Genomic DNA, 17,261 nt, shown 5'->3' on the forward strand with positions numbered 1-17,261 from the left:
CGAGTTTAATTTATCTTACAGTTAACACGAGTTTAATCTGTAATGTAAAATAATTATTTTCGTTTTTGAAAACAAAAAAAAAAAAATTAATTCTACATTATATTCAATTAATAATAAAATTTATTTAATATTTATTAAAAACAAATGGGATTTTAGCATAATCAGAAAGATTTTGAATAATTTAGGAATTGAAAACGATATTATTTTATTTTCTTTTGATATCTCTCTCAAAGAAAACAGAAAAGCTTTTAATTATGATATTAATTTTATTTCGAATAATTTAGAATAATTAAAATAGAATGTTTTAGATAATATATTATATTGTATTTAATTAATAAATTTTTTTTTTAATATGGCATTTATTTTTTACGATCATATGCTTATTACATTTTTCAAAGGAAAATAAAGAACATTGTTACAATTGCTTTTATTTTTTTTAATTACTGAAATTAATAAAATTTTAATCAAAAATAAAGCGTTCTTTATTAAAAATACAGATATTCAATCAAGTAGGTTAGACAAAGAGAGGAAATAGGAAGAAAAGGATAGAGATAGGATAAAAATATTGAAATCAGCGCCATCTTCAGTGTGCCGCAAATGAAACACATATATAAAGGATAGAAAATAATAAAAGAAGGATGGAGATAGAATAAGAATTGATCAGTGGCGCCATCTCTCGGGTATAAAAGGTATTTCTCTCATTTGTAGAGTAAGGAACATCCAAGAGATGTCACTATATTCAATTCTTACTCTACTTTATCCTTCCTTGTAAAAGTTGCTTTAATACTCAAGAGATGGCGACTGTCGTTTTATTCTATCTCTATCTTTCTCTTATTATTTTCTGTCCTTTATATGTGTGTTTCATTTGCGGCACACTGAAGATGGCGCTGATTTCAATATTTTTATCCTATCTCTGTCCTTTTCTTCCTATTTCCTCTCTTTGTCTAACCTATTGATTGAATATCTGTATTTTTAATAAAGAACGCTTTATTTTTTGGTTAAAATTTTATTTATTTATTTCAATTAAAATATAAAAGCAATTGTAACAATGTTCTTTATTTTCCAGGACACATACACAAGAACTTACCAAAACTAACTTTTATTTTTTTAAACTCGCTATATCAGAACATAGCATACAAAGTATGTTAAAATATATATTTATATTAAATATAATGTTTATCCTATCTCATCTGTGTACTTACCGGAAATGTGAAACCACGATAATATTGATAAATTATTTTTATTAGAAATATTAAATTTTTTATCTTGATAAAGATTCCGTGCTAAAATTCCCATTTTTGCCAAAACTTCCACGAAACATAAAATATCAAAGAGAAATCTATATACTATTGCTTAAATCATTTTTTCTTTCTTTCTATAAAAAACTATCGGTAACTTTGAACCTTTTTTTGTAAGTTTTTGCCCTTTATATGATGAACTCAGAAGGGTTTATCATAAGAAAAATATAAAGGTTCTCAAGCACATTTCACCGATCGTTACATGTGTAGCACGGCATCTTTATAAAAATAGTATTTGTAGTTTATTATCGCAGAGTCTGGTTTCAATCTACACGTGCACCCCTGTCGAAAATCTTGACACCATGTCCCGTCTATCTGCATTCGAACTTCCTGAACCGGCATTCGAACTGGATCTAACAGAGATCCTCAATCGAGCAAATCCTTTTTTTCTTTAAATTTTTGTGAAAACAATTATAGAATAAACGTGATAGTAATTTTAAATTAAAAATTATTCTAATCGAAACGATCGATCTTAATATTCTAAAAACCATAAGTAATTCGAGTAATTCAACAGGCTCAAGTTTAAGATTGTATTATATATTTTTTCTAAAAATACATTTCACAGAATGTTAAATTCGAAAAAATATCGATAATAGTAATCGATTATATTTGAGAGATGCTTAACGAGAGTTAAAGATTTCTATTTCTATGGGGAAATCTTTTTTTTTTTTTTTTTTTTTGAATTTATTATTTCGAAGCATCTCGTGTTCAAGTCACCCTTTTGGCTTTTAGAATCGAGTTCAGACGCTGTAGTATTTCGTGAATAGACAGCACTGTTGAATTGAAATGGTGTATGGGCTCGTGGGACTATGCATAATGAGTTCATTCAGAACGTGGGCCAGTGGTTGTCCAACGTTGCTATTAGAAACGCAAGTGTTGAAAAAATAAATTCATAATAAATAAGATCATTTATTGAAGTTATCGATCGTTATATAGAAACTGTTGAAATGAAAATCTAAAAAATTTATTTCGAAGAAGTAATATTAAAAGGATCAAACAATTTTAACATTAAACTGATCTCTTTCAATGGAGTATCATCTTCACTCTCCTCTTTCATAATTTAACACTTTCGTTTATTAACACGTTATAAAACGGAACAAGAAAAGAAAAAAAAGAATCTCGTTTTTTACAAATCTCGTCACAATTTTCATCGTAAAATGAAAATACACACGAGTCGCGCGAGTATTTTAAAAATTCTTCGAGAAAGAAAACGAGATGCGAGATATATAACCCTTTGAATCGTAGATACAAAGAAAAATATCTCATCCTAGTGGCGATTAATCATCGAGCAAAGAGTTTTTTCTCGACGCAAACACAATTCATTCCCCTTATCGACGCTTGTGCTGCTTTGTGAAATTTATAACCACTGATCACTTTTATTGAACGATGATTACGGCTATCTTCACTCGCGTATTAGTAACCATTATGAGTGGTCAGATTCTTAGGCTTTCCGGTCGGTATGTACAATCATTTGCCATAAAGAAATCGTTAATTATCCCAACGAAACAACTTTCTTGTATGAAGCCATTGTACACACCAGCTTCATCATTTTAGCTCTTGATTATCTTGTCCCGATTCGATTCTATATGTTTATCGAATGTCGGACAAATTTCGCCGACTCTGAATGAATACAATCAGGAATTACATCGATATTTATTTAAAACAAATTATTTTATACAAATATACACATAATTTAATAACAATGAAACGAATCGTATTTTATTTTAATTTTAATGAAAAATAATCCGTTACATTATTTACTCGTACCGATGTATCTTTCATTTAGAATACGTAAAAATTGTGTAATAACCAATTTTTAAAGCGGGATAAAATAAAATTTCGATAATAATAAGATTTAAAATGTTTTTTTTTTTTTTTTTTTTTTAAGTAATATTAATTAAGTTTCAATTTTCAAACTCGAAAGCACCACTGTTAATTGACTGGAAAAAAAAAAAAAAAAATTAATCAGCGTGAATGCGAGTAAGACGAGGCCTGGTTTTGGATGTTCTATCACAGATAACTTATCGGTAATAAATATAGACGGCGGAATTCCGGCACTAAAATTATCTGTAATTCTAAATATTTATAATATTATCAAAAATCTGATAATCAATTTTTCGAATATAAACGAAAAATCGATAGAATGTTTGCAGTAATTTAAATACATTCGATACGATGTTTCATCATTGGGAATAATATAATTTGCAATTCGCAAAAAAAAAAAAAAAAAAAAAAAAAAAAGATTTTTAAAAATTAGTTAAGGATAAAATAGAATTAAAATAGAATTCGTATTTTCGAAAGTATTTGTAAAATCCGATAGTTTATTCTACACAATTCTTGTTCCATGTTGTTCTTTGTGTAAATTGAAAATTATTTTTCGAAAGCAGATGAATATTTTTTCCTTTCAAACATGAAATATTACGAAAGATAGCGAAAGATTTTAAAAAGATCTATTGTATGCACAGTGTGATTACGTGAGCCCAAAGTATAAATTTTTGGCCTTCCTTTTCCTGAGAAATATATACAAACGGAAAAAATATTCTTCTTCTCACGGTGCATTCCTCTTCGAGGCAGGTTGCTCGAATCCCTAACCGGGGTTGGTTATGCAAAACAGTTTATCCTGGGGCACGAGGAATTTTCGTGTCATTTTATACACAAAAGAGTATTGCATTAAAATGCAATGTAAGTGTTGAAGAGAAGGGATGAAAAGAACAATCAGTGAAAATATTTTTCGTAAAAATAATTCACAATCGTTAATCATAATTCGATTATTTTAAACGATATTGTCATAAACGAATATCTTTTATTCATAAATTATTTATACATTTCATCTTGTTGGATGATTTAAAAATAAATTTCTTGAATATTATACGATTAATTAATTTTTGCCAATTTTTTTAATACCGTGCCAAAATTTCGTCCAAACCATTAAAAGAATGAAAATCGAAAAAAATTTAATCCTATACAATTATTTAAATTTAAAAAATATAATTTTTCCGTCGTGAAAAATATTAAATAACGGATGAAACGAGAATATAGATTTCATCTCTACTAAAAGATTAATTTCATTTTATTCCTGATAGATAACGAAGCCAATATTTCTAATTAACATCGATATACGAAATAATATAACAACAAGAGGATACAGTTCTGTAATTTCTTGCCAACTAACAATTCTCTCTGATCGGCGCGGGGAACGAGAATTTTCCAAGATTACCTTTAATCTTAGGGTGGGGAGCCAGGTGAAGGTGCGGTATCGAGGGGATGAAAGGGGGCAAGGAGGGGTGAAGTTTTGTTTGTTGAACCGTTCCTTTCCGATTGTTAAGCTCTTTGGGCTTTGTGCCGAGTCCACAGGCAGCTGGCCTACGCGATGCCGAGTCGTCCGTATGGCTATCTTTTAACATCAACGGGGGGTTAACTTGCATTGAAATACATCATGAGAAAGTCGACGCATAATTACGGTTTTAGTACGGTTGACACAGGGGCCCATGCTGGGGATCAAAATTGCCCAGCGAATAACGTTATAGAAATTCTGCATTGTTTCGCCATTGATAAGGATTGCACCGCTTTTTATTCATCATTGTGAATTATTTTATCGTCTATACGAATAATTGACGATACTTACAATTTTTATATTTGTCAATTCTTTACACGCGAATTAAAAAAAATATATATATTTTTCCTTTTTATCGGAGCCAAGTAATAAATCACGAATGATTCGAGAAACGAGTTATCGATCTCCGGTATCCATTTGTAATTAAAGTAATGAATCACGAAGATAAATTATATTAATTTTGCCATAGAAAAAACATTTTCATCTTCTCTCTTATTATTTCGACCGATCAAAACAAATCTAATTAATCGATTCCTGATTAAATACAAAATTAATTCTCCCCGTCGTTAAATCGATCCCGAAATTAAAAGGAATCAATTAATCCTCATATTGAAAGCTCAATATAATCTTACGCATTGGGCGATGAAATACAATTCCGCGCATTTTCTTTTCTTTTTCCACGCACTTTTCGACCACTTGTTCCTTTTCGTCCACTTGAATTATTATCCGTTTTCATCGGATAATCAAGCGCTACTTCGAGCCAATAACTCGACGGTGTACGAGCAATAACGGCCAATCGATACCACCGTGCGCCAATCGAACAATTAATGGCCCGTTACAGCGTGTACAGAGGAATGCGTGAAAGTTAATATTCGCCGCCAACCCCCTTTGCACCCTGTTGACCGCGTTAATTCGAGCGCGTGCCAATCGTGTCCCGATCCCCCAACTGTTTTCGACCATCGACCGATCTCTGTGCGAGGAACGACTCGTCAGTACGAGGAACGCGTGCGGACGAGGCGTAACCAGGAGGTCGAAGGAGAGCCTCGCGTCTGATTCGAGACGATGTTGAAAAGAATATGTGATCGTGTTTGTTGATCGATCGAAAAATTTTTAAATTCTTACAAAGAATTAAATTTTATGTTTAAAATGTTGATCGTAAGTTTGATGGAAGAAGAGGAAAGTGTGTTGGTTTGAGTTGAAGAAAGATTGTGGGATGTGACATTTTTTGGAATTAGAGTTAAATTTGTGAAATTTATACAATTCTTGTGAAACTTCCTTTTGTTATCAAGTGTTATCGAAGAATTTTGATTGAGAGGCATTCTGAATCGAGCAACTCGGACACAGGGGTAATTATTATAACGTATCATAAATATTTTGAAGTAGTAATCTGCGGATATGTAGTTAATGTTACGATAATGTTACTAATGTTATTATGATATACTTTGACAATCTATAATTGTAATAGTAAATGTAATATAAACGGATTAATTATATATCTTATTTCTTATTTAAATTCATAGGATGTATGTATTGGTAATATTTGACTATTGAAATCTATATTATAGATTTTTCATCCGAGATATTTGAAATATTTCGATTATAAACATCATATGATATTAATATTTAAATAAACGAGTAGTTAATTTATAAAAATACTTGCATTTTTTCCAAGGAGATCAGATTTATAATCTAAAAATAAGACAGTAACTTGTTATTAAGGATTATTGGATCTGAAAGTAAAAGTTGATGCTAGAAATAATATTTTTTTACGATCTATCTATCTTTTCACAGTTTACTTTTTTCACACATGATTTTTCACTTGTTTGAACATCTATATTTGCTGCTATTTGAAGCAAGGTTACTATGTGAAGGAAGGTGTTTCTTCATACATGAAATTTCGATCTCCAGTATATAAACTGTAAAAAGAAAGTGGAAAATAAAATTGACTTTAACAATATAAATTGTACAAATAAAATAAATGTCTATTTTAAAATTTCTTAAATTGTTCTCCTTGATTTTTAATTTTAACTTATATTTTTATCCAAATTTCTTTATAATTTTAAAAAAGATGAATCTTTTTTTTTTTTTTTTTTTTTTGAGTGCGAATTATCAAAGCACTTGAATGATTTATTTTTACTTTTTCCACGTTAATTAAATTCTTTTACGTAATAAACCTCTATGCGCCAACAATGACAACAGAAGAGGAATAAATTAGAATATAAAATTTCACCATGGCCCCAGTCGTTTTGACCTTTCAAATTTTATATTCAGTTACCTTCTTTCAAAATAAATTTTTATAAGAAGTTTTGTAGAAAAAGATATTCGAAATCTTAACTTTTAATTCTCAACATTTCCAAAACTTTAATCAACATATAATTAATATTCATTTTAAAAATTTCCATTTATTCTTCAAGATTTTCAAGGAAAAACAAAAATTATAAAAAATATATATATATAAATACAAATCGAAAGAACATTGTAACTAGAAAAAAAAAAGTTATCTTTTTAAAAGTGTCACACATGAGAGGGCCCAAAAATTCTCACGGCGGTCACCATAACTCGAGTATCATTTCGCTCGATTGTACTTGAACGATGCTCGGCTTGAACAATGATCTCCGGAGAAAGAGAGAGAGAGAGAGAGAGAAAGAGAAAGAGAGATTAAATTAATTACGATTCCTTGGTGATGCTTGGGCGAAAGAGGCAGGGGTTCAGAGAGGCGGAATACGAAAGAGCTGTAAAAAAGGCAGCGACGGAGGAAGCGAGAGAGTTAAGTGAAAGAAATGACAGATAAGAAGTGTATTCCTCGTGTAAAAGGGGAGTAAAGCGTCGACGAATCTCGTCAGTCGAGGAATGATCGTTGTGCCAGCTACAGGCGAAACGAGTTTGCGACTGTTCTAGTACCAATGAATTGGGAAAAATCGCATATTTTCACGCAAAAAGTGTAGAACTTGAAATTTTTAGAATCTTATTAAATAATAAAAAATAATTTTATTTTATTTCAAACACTTTGTTTGTTATTTGCAACACTCAAAAAGTCAAGAGAAAATTTGTTGTTGGATCATTTCTCGAATCTTATTATAGTGAAAAAGATGGATAATTAATAAAAAGATTGGAATAGAGAAATGGTGGAGGTTTATAGATTTGGGATAAGATGTTATCGTCTTTCGTGGTGAAGAGGAAAGAGGAAACATAGTGAAATAGAGTGCTATTGAGTAATCGAGTTTTTGAACTGAATGTGACCCTTTGTGAGGCTTTATCGATGATGATTTGATTTGAGGAAAGAGCAGGAAGAAGATAGGAATTTGAAGATAACGGAGATTATTCGTTATACAATAAGTTACCTGTTTAATCGTGACTAATGGCAATGTTGAAAAAAGAAATTTGACGAAATAGTTATGTTTAAAAATCAATTGACTCACAAATTTCAGATATTTAATGTAGAATAACGAGTCACGAAATAATATAAAAAATTTATTTCTCCTTCATATTTTTCAAGAATTTTCAAGATTTTTCTAAAACTTCCGACATCTCCACGATAATTTTTATCGATAATTATTCAAATTTCCAAGACCACTTTCGTCGTGATAATTTATTTCAAGATTTTCAAAGATTTCCAAGATCTTCTCCTTCGTTTACCAAAAATTTCTCGAAGAGGCGAAGAAAGATCGTCGGAAAATTGGGAATGAACATATGCCAGTATTTCCAAGAAACCAGTGAAAATCAATTATTTTCAATAAGGCAAGGTCGAAGTTCACCGGATTCCGATAGTTCCAAGAACAACTCTCCGCGTCTGTCGCAACAAGTTCAAATCCCATGACCATTCCAGAGTAAACGGAAGGGCTAAAGAAGAGGAAGAGGCTTTCTTTCTTCTTGTCTGAAGGATTCCCCTCGGCCCCTCGTTTTTTCCATGTCGCCACGACGATGGGAAGAAAATCGGAGAACGAGAACGGATAGAACGAGTCGCTGCTAATGAACGAATAAAAAGAAGAGGAGAAGCGAGTTGTATTCGAATGGCTGGCTCGGATAAGGAGCCCTCCTCGTGCGTTTAATCGTTCCAGACAGTGGAGCGACGATTGGCATATGCAAATCTAGTGGCACAGCGTTTCAACAATACAGAAATGCGGTGGTTCGTTGGATTTTCAAACTTCAATCTTCTTTATAATAAGAATAGAAAAGTGTTTGAGGTTCGTTCGAAATTTTTCGAATAAATACGATATTTTATTTTTCGACGTATTTTTATCGTGTAATTTTCTTTAAGTCTGTATTTTTTATTTTCGACGTCGTATATCTTTTAAATCGTTTTAATTTAATTTTGAAATTTCATTTTTTGCGAGTAATAAATTGTATGAATTTTTTATATCGAAATGTGACGTTAGTGGATACTTCGCGAATAATTTGTCGTTATCGTGCGAGCTTCTTTTAATTAAAATTGAGATAAGGAGAAAGAATATCGCGAAGGAAAGTTCTGAATTTTATAGCGATTCGTTATTGGGAAAGATTCATTGACAGTGTCTGTAATAAATTGTGAAAGGGTGTCGATAAGGAATTCTGTTATCGTTGTTTCAATTAATAAACCAAGGTTTTTTTTTCTCTCTCTCGAGATGCGTGAATCATGGATAATTAACTTAATCGTGTTATCTCGTTGCTTTCTGTTTTAGACCAGTCAGCTTTCGATGGGGCCAACACAAGGCAGTGGTAAATATTGCCTTCATTCATCTTATCCAATTTGTGATAAAAAAATCAACCGCGAATCGAAATTTTCAAAATCTGGAAAAATACCGTTCGATTAATACAAATCGATGAATAATTTGAAATTGCGAAAAAAAACGAATGAGAAGAAGAAACGAAAATTTCCACGTAAAAACACGATGAATGATAACACAATTGTGACGTAAGTATAAGTCTTAAATTGAAATTTTATTCTAAATTTCCATTTATTTTTATTTTATATTATATAGAAAAATTGTGAAGATACGTTTTTAAATTAATGTAATATCAATATGAATTTATTAAATATTGAGTTCACATAATCAATGTAAATAAAAACTCTGTAAAATTTCGTATAATGATCATATATATATATCTCGTAAATGTGTAGTTTAAAGTCTTAATGATATCAATTTTCTCTTTTCTCAAAGCGTACGCACTTCGTTCTGCATTTCACTGTCCAAGAAAATGTCACAACGAGGAAGCACATAAACACGATACAAAATGGACGATTCTGTAACAAACGACACAATTTTCGAATCCGGAGGTGAGAGTCTCAAGCACTTTCCACGGCCAGTCACTATCGCAGCTGCGGTTTGCGCGATAATTTTCAGTGTCGTTGGAGTTGCAGGTAAAATCCAGTTTCTTTACTTCTACATTTATATGAAACAAATTATTTTATCATTAAATATCGATCGCAAATTTAATTGTGAAATTCAAAATTAATTCAATTAATTGGAAATTTCTAAAAAAAAAAAAAATATTTTCATAAAATGATCGTCAAAAGAATTATATTTGTGAAACTTATTTCATAAAGTCTCCCATCGTTAGAAGAGGTTTCAGAAATATCAAATGGAGGAGGAAAATAATCCACACAGATGCGACTGAACCTTTAATTGTATATTTCAATTCTGTGGTTAAGTTCTTGTTGACCCATGGGATAGTGGCGTTTCTCGGTTTAACAGCTATTAAATGCCCTTAAATTATGCACGAGGGTGTCAAGAATTAGAACGATTAATTCCTTCTATTTTAATTACACGTTTGCTTCTTTTACAAGTTGAAATAACGAAGCTTCAATTACCAGAAATATATATTCCTCGCATATTCTTTGTATATCATTACGTACGATTATTTATTTAAGTGATATCGATATGATTATTTTTATCATATTATGATATCCATTTGTTGTTTTATCAATTATTTTAAATTAAAAAATTTATTTTTATTTGTAATTTTCATTTGTTTTTCTTTTTTCAATTATTTTTCTTATGTTTCAGGCAATTTGGTAACAGTAATAGCATTATTAAAATACACGAGGCTGAGACGGCATGCTACGACCGCTTTCGTAATAAGTCTCAGCATTTCTGACTTGATTTTTTCCGCGGTAAATCTACCATTAACTGCGAGCAGATATTTAAACGAGGCGTGGGTGCTGGGTGAAACTCTGTGCAAAATATTTCCCCTCTTTTTCTATGGAAATGTCGCGGTGTCTTTGCTCAGTATGGTGGCAATCACGATTAATCGGTTGGTAATTTTAATAAATAAATAAATAAAATAAATAATTGTATTATAAGAATTTCAAGTATTTTTCTAATCTTTCGATATTTTCCCTAATGTTTTGACAAACAGTAAGATATCTATAATGATAAAGTTTCTCGTTTAATTTATTTTAAAATATGCTGATGAATTATTATACACGACTAATTTTACGAAGTCAGCATACTTCAATGGAACTTAATCCATTGCTCATCTGAATAAGATCAAATGTACGCGTGATAAATCCAATATGAACAGCTGCTATTTATATTGCATTGCAAAAGTTATTAGCAATTATCGAATTTAAATCGATACTTTTTGTAATAAAAATGATTAAAAAATTAAGAATAGTTATTATTAAAATAAAGATAAAAATATATCTTTTGCAGTAATTAATATAATTAATAAAATATACACAAAATTGTAAAATTATAAAATGAAAATTATAATTAATAATAAATTAATAAATTACTGATTCAAAATTATAAAATCTTGCAGATATTCATCTAATCGATTGATAAATTTCAGATACATATTGATCTCGAGGTCAGAAATATACGCTCAATTGTATACTACTCAACGGATCATTTTAATGCTAATCGCCATTTGGACGTTGAGTTTCACTCTACTTTTGCCACCATTGCTCGGTTTCTGGGGGACACTAGGCCTGGAACCGTCCACCTTCTCTTGCACTATATTAAAAAAAAACGGTAGCAGCCCAAAGAAATTCCTATTTGTTCTAGGATTCATCGTGCCATGCGTTGTGATAAGTGTCTCTTATTTTTGCATCTATTGGCGTGTGAGAAAGAGTAGAAAAAATCTAGAAGCCCATGCCGGCCCCAGGAGAAAAGCAGGAGGATTTCAACGAAGGGAGGACTCTAGAGTGACCAGACTGATGTTGACTATATTTCTGTGCTTCCTTTTGTGTTTCATGCCGCTCATGCTGGTCAATGTGATCGATGATAAAATAAAAATTCCAATTTTGCACGTGATAGCTTCTGTGCTCGCGTGGGCCTCTTCTGTGATCAATCCTTTCATTTATGCAGGCACTAATAAGCTTTACAGAGAGGCCTACAAGCAGATTTTGTGTCCAATCTCTGCTAAAATACCAACTACAGGACCGAAACCTACTCACTCGCATTCGAGTAAAGTGTCATCGCCTCAAGCGACTTGAAACTTTATGGTTTTATATCGTTTTGGCGATGTTATATTGTATAACTTATGTGTACATAATGGAAATTAATTGAGATATTAGCATGAAAAATTATGTTAATATTTTTATTATATATATGAATTGTTCAAAATAAAAGTAAAAATAAAAGAAGGAAATGGAAATAGAAATTATTTTAAACAAAATTGCTAATGATATTTTTATCATATGTGAATTTATATGATATGAATATATGATATGAATCGAAATGAAAATTTGTAATATTTTATTCGAAATGATTGTATTAATCCTTTAAAAATTATTTTTTTGTTAATTTATGATTTTTAAAGAAATATAGATGGACGAATGCTTGCGAGCAGCAATAGATATAAAAGACTATTATCATAATCATAATTCATTGGGCATTTATTAGTATAAGTTAAGCCAGTTAGATCTGTAGATTAAAATTAATTATTTTTTTATTCCTATTAGGAAAGAAAGAAATATGAAGATTGAAAAAAATATAACCAAGTATTACACTCGTAGAAATTAATTGTTGCCAAATTAATTGTGACAATGTTAAATTATTACTTTACTTACATGTACAAAATATACAATGTCACGAAATATATTTTATTATAAAATTAACACGATGAAAATTTATATTGTAAATATGTAGTAGTAATAAAATTTTATATTTCTTATATAGTGACTACAAAAAATATCTACATAATATTACATAGATATAGAATTTAAATAATCAAATGCGTATTAAATTTATTGTATTATTTTCATATGATTATAAGACATTAATAATATATATATATATTTTTTTTAATTATATACAATAATATATATTTTGTATTGTACTATTTTCATATGACTATAAAACTTTAATTATAAAAATAAAATGTATAATCTTTTAAAAACGCTTTATTATAAAATAAGAATGCAAATACTTTTTGTAGTCACTCTATACTTTCTATACTTACAACAATTTTTGTAAAATCTGACATGAATGTGAAATAAAGGGAAAAAATGTTTATACTTACTCGATAAAATAATATCTAAAGCTAAATTTATTTTTAACAGACTGTCAATAAAACTGTCAAAAAATTACAATTCTTATATTTCAATAATTAAAATATAAATTATAAATATGTATACATATGTATATAAATTAATATAGTCAATTGTGATATCACATTCGTTCCTTGCTTCGCGATATATTATGGAATCTTTTTCATGTACTATGTACTTATCTATAATCTTTCTTGACGTAACAAGCATATCATACCATAAATAGTTATTGTTTTACCCTATTCAAGGAACACATGGCATTCTCACGAAGCGGTAAAATAATTACACGCATCGATCAATGTCGATTGCATTCTAGCTTGATTACACGATTGTGCGTTACATTATAATTTAATCTCGAGTTCAATGGCGTACGAAGGGAGGTATACACAGTCATTTCAAACTCATGTTAACATCGAGTTAACATTATCAGTCGATAAAACTTCGCATTTTTCGAAATCGCGTTTCTTTATATTTTTAAAAAAACAAATCGAGCTTCGTACCATACAAGTGTTTGTGCGTGATACGTGATTTTATCGAAATCACATTTCTCGATTCTCATTCTTTATGAGATTTTGAACTCTATTAAAAATAAACGTGTTACGTAATATCAACGTACTATTGTTGTCTTAATATAATATATTGAATATACATCATCAAGATGAAAAATCACTTAACACCAGAAAGTGCGATTTTGTTCACGAAAATCAGCGTTGCTCTCACGTGTTCCTGGCCTCCCTCTCCTCTTGCGACCAAAGCTCAACATCTTTTCTTTAATGCATTGTGGTGCACTGCATTTTTGACCCCCGTCACGTTATTTTTACCGTTATTGGCCGCGATTTACGAATATCGTAAGCATCCTATCATTCTTGGAAAAACCGTGAGCCTTACAGCGGCTGTTGTTCAAGTGACGATTAAAATGATAATATGTCGTTTGCAGCAGAAACGTTTTCAAGTAAGTTCATTATTCTCCCTCGATAAAACGCAGGAGAAATATATTTAACCCTTGAGAAATGTTTTAGTATTAATTTACAAAAAAAAAAAAAAAAGAAAAAAGTCATCGAAAGTCGAAAGTGTTCCATTCTTTATATTCTATCTTTCCAATTAAAATAATCGCACAATACTCTTTTAGATGCTGTACTTTGAAATGGAGAATTTTTGCAAACGGGCCACGAACGACGAAAGGATCATACTGCAACGTTACGTGGATAGATACAAATATTTTCATAGTTTCTACATACTGTGGAGTTTCCTTACTACGATATTCGTCATATGCGGTCCATTGTACACGGCGCAAACGTTCCCCATCCACGCGATATATCCATTTTCAGTGAAACGTCATCCGTACAAAGATTTAATCTTCTTCCATCAATCGTTCGTTGGGTTTCAAGTGTCTTCAGGCATGGCTGTTGACACCCAGGTAGCTCTTCTTTTACGATATGTCGTGGCTAGATTCGAGATTTTAGGAAATCAATTCAGTAATGCGAAATCAGACGGTGAGTTCGACGCCTGCATAGAGAAGCACAATGAACTCTTAAGGTAATCACCTTTTACAATCTAAATGTCGTAAACCTTCTCGTATTGATTTTCACTTATTATTATATAAATAATTGCACTCTGTTAAAATTTTTAAATGAATATAGAATTTCAAATGCACAGTATTTAATTATTATATATTTTTATTCTATCCAATTCGCACAGATGTATCAGAGAAATTCGGCGATCTATCAAATTTCTAATTTTGGCAACAAATGGAACAACCGTCATTGCCGTGATATTCGGCAGTTTAAATTTAATCACCGTACGTTTAATTTAATTTTTAAAACGAGAAAATCGATTCTGAGAATTTTGAAATTTTTAAACTTTCTTAAAAATAGAATCAGCCACTAGCCCTGAAAGCTTTATACGCTATCGTAGTGTTCAGCGCGAGCGTGGAACTGTTCATGTACGCTTGGCCAGCGGATAGCTTGATGCGCATGGTAATCAAATTATCACGATACGATACGATTTCAATTGATGATGAAACAATTTTCAATTTCATCTTTTATCCTAAGACAATGAAAATGGCTACAAAAGTGTACAACATGGATTGGTATAGAAGAGACATCAGAACCCAGAGAAAGATACTTTTTATAATTTTAAGATCTCAGAAATACGAAAGTTTTGGGATTAATGGTATTGTACCTGCACTTTCACTATCTTATTACGCGAAGGTATATACGTTTACTGTATCTTTTTACTCGTGATAATTCTTATTATTTGATACTTTTTCATATTTATCCCTTTATGTTTTGCAGTATCTATACACATCTTTGTCGTATTTCAATGCATTACGTATTATGGTTGAAGATACAGTTAATTAGTTTATCTTGAAATTCCATGATAGAAGAATATTACATTTGAAAGATGTATGTATATACGATTTTCCATTTCATATTTCACATATTTCCTCTTATCGTGGCTTTTTTGCACCTGTCTATCATGTATAATGCAATCAATAATTATTATCGACGTTTGAATTACCTAGCAACACTAGAAACATAGTGGAGAAAATCACCACTCACATTTTGAACTCAATTTTCAATCAGTTGAATATTTTTTAAGAAACTTTCATCAGCATGTATGAATGTTAATTGTTTAAAGTAATTATTACTAATCTTTCTTTGCATCTGGTTAATATCAGTTATGCAACACAAATGTATAATGCAATTATTATCATCTAAGACCGCAAAAAAAGGAACATCTATAAAAGAAAAATAAATACATTATTTTCAGAAAAGAATGGTTACAAGAATTGCGTAGTTCTTAGCTTGGTATCGCTTTTCAAAGATTAATTTTTGGAAAATTTTCAATGAAAATATTGAAAATCGATACCAATTACCAGGTCTCACCACGAGGAGGTGACTACGCATCGAGACCCACCTAAAGCTAAAAAAAAAAAAAGAAAGATATTAAGATTAATTTAATTACACAAATTAAAAAAGTAAATAAAATACATAAGGAATAAATATTATATAAAATAAATCTAAAATATAAAATAAATACAATGAATACAATGAATCTTTACAATAATCTTTACAATAATCTTTACATTCGTCGCAATTTCTCGCTCGCGATTAATCTTACATCGTCCGACTTAAGTCTAACTTAATTTAGATCTTAATACTAAATCTTAAATCTAACTGCATCTGTATCAAAGATACATTTCTATTTAAAGCGAAATAAAAAAGAACTGAAAATATTAATTATTCAATCGAAAAGATTTCATTCAAGTACTACAAATGATTGCAATGATTGCAAAAAGGAAAAATTTAAAACGAAAAAAGAAGAGAGGAAAACAAGCGCAAGGGGGAAAAATGTAAAAATCCAAAAGAAAGAAGGAATAATGAAGGAATTAAAGAAACTCGTATCACTGTCAATCACCTTAGCACGACTTATGCCAGTGGAGTTACGAGAATCGATGAATAGATGATACTTTCCAGTGACTAATCAGGGGTTACGACAGTGGTCTTGCAGAAGAACGACTTACATTCTGACGACACAGGAAGGAGCAAAGGATAAATCCTTGACCACCGGAGCCGATTTACCAGAATGACGTTCGACCACAAGACCTAACTCTCATCGAGTACTCAAAGGTACCAATCGATCAAAGTGCGGACCCTCAACTAGCCACCGGAAGTAGAGCACCCATCCAACGATTTCTGCCACTGTTGCGTGACATGTGGTCGACAGTGACTTGAGATGACAATGATGAAAGAAACAACAAATCATAAAATAACCATAAAATAACATAAGGATGTATTGAAGAAGGAAATAAAAAACGATTCGAATAATTATAGGAATAGAAATTCGAGATGAAAGTAAAGAATAATGAAAACGAAAGAGGGGATATAAGTGAAAAAGTAAAAGAATTGAGATTTTTATTTTTCGCTTTAAGTTAAGAAATGTATCTTGATATGGAATGCGCTTATAATAAACTTAATTCTAATATAATTTATTAACTTATTTTACTAATACCCGCAATCCAATCTATCTAATCAATCAAAATAATTAAAAGGAATTGCAAAGTTTAGATTGGATCGCAGGTGTACATAAGTTTTATTAAAATTAAATATTTTTACATTAATCGCAATTTATTATTAAAAAATTAATAGTTAAA

At 30.4% G+C, this 17,261-nt stretch overlaps 2 protein-coding genes and 1 long non-coding RNA gene across 7 annotated transcripts; 2 read left to right on the plus strand and 1 right to left on the minus strand.

Annotated features, from left to right (window-relative positions):
- The first annotated feature begins 5,623 nt into the window (after positions 1–5,623).
- Tre1 (Trapped in endoderm 1) lies at positions 5,624–13,086 on the plus strand. 3 transcript variants are annotated; one of them, XM_003691399.4, is made up of 5 exons: positions 5,624–5,978; positions 9,291–9,523; positions 9,771–9,970; positions 10,617–10,863; positions 11,404–13,086. In XM_003691399.4, exons 3-5 carry the CDS (start codon positions 9,844–9,846, stop codon positions 12,047–12,049), a joined length of 1,020 nt encoding a protein of 339 aa, XP_003691447.2. In that variant the 5' UTR covers positions 5,624–5,978; positions 9,291–9,523; positions 9,771–9,843; the 3' UTR covers positions 12,050–13,086. The 3 variants fall into 3 exon arrangements, with proteins under 3 accessions (XP_003691447.2, XP_086771405.1, XP_086771404.1); XM_086915279.1 differs by lacking the exon at positions 5,624–5,978 and adding an exon at positions 7,474–8,816; XM_086915278.1 differs by lacking the exon at positions 5,624–5,978 and adding an exon at positions 7,474–8,758.
- A 281-nt stretch (positions 13,087–13,367) lies between these two features.
- LOC105737466 (odorant receptor 47b) lies at positions 13,368–16,158 on the plus strand. Of its 3 annotated transcripts, none has more exons than XR_015294456.1 (7): positions 13,368–14,057; positions 14,235–14,641; positions 14,804–14,903; positions 14,980–15,081; positions 15,157–15,277; positions 15,400–15,510; positions 15,878–16,018. XR_015294456.1 is itself a non-coding variant. In XM_086915280.1 (7 exons), exons 1-6 carry the CDS (start codon positions 13,764–13,766, stop codon positions 15,463–15,465), a joined length of 1,128 nt encoding a protein of 375 aa, XP_086771406.1. In that variant the 5' UTR covers positions 13,368–13,763; the 3' UTR covers positions 15,466–15,510; positions 15,878–16,158. The 3 variants fall into 3 exon arrangements, 2 of the variants coding, with proteins under 2 accessions (XP_086771406.1, XP_031770836.2); XM_086915280.1 differs by having other exon boundaries at positions 15,157–15,315; positions 15,878–16,158; XM_031914976.2 differs by having other exon boundaries at positions 14,980–15,315.
- On the minus strand, positions 14,919–16,022 carry LOC147656412 (uncharacterized). Its single transcript, XR_015294457.1, has 2 exons — positions 15,667–16,022; positions 14,919–15,578 (listed from the first exon to the last, which is right to left on the minus strand). It is a non-coding gene; the product is annotated as an uncharacterized LOC147656412 (long non-coding RNA).
- Positions 16,159–17,261: the final 1,103 nt, after the last annotated feature.

This window comes from Apis florea, unplaced genomic scaffold (genome assembly GCF_048593485.1).
Source record: "Apis florea isolate Af1SG1 unplaced genomic scaffold, ASM4859348v1 contig_3772_pilon, whole genome shotgun sequence".
Lineage (NCBI taxonomy): Eukaryota > Metazoa > Arthropoda > Insecta > Hymenoptera > Apidae > Apis > Apis florea.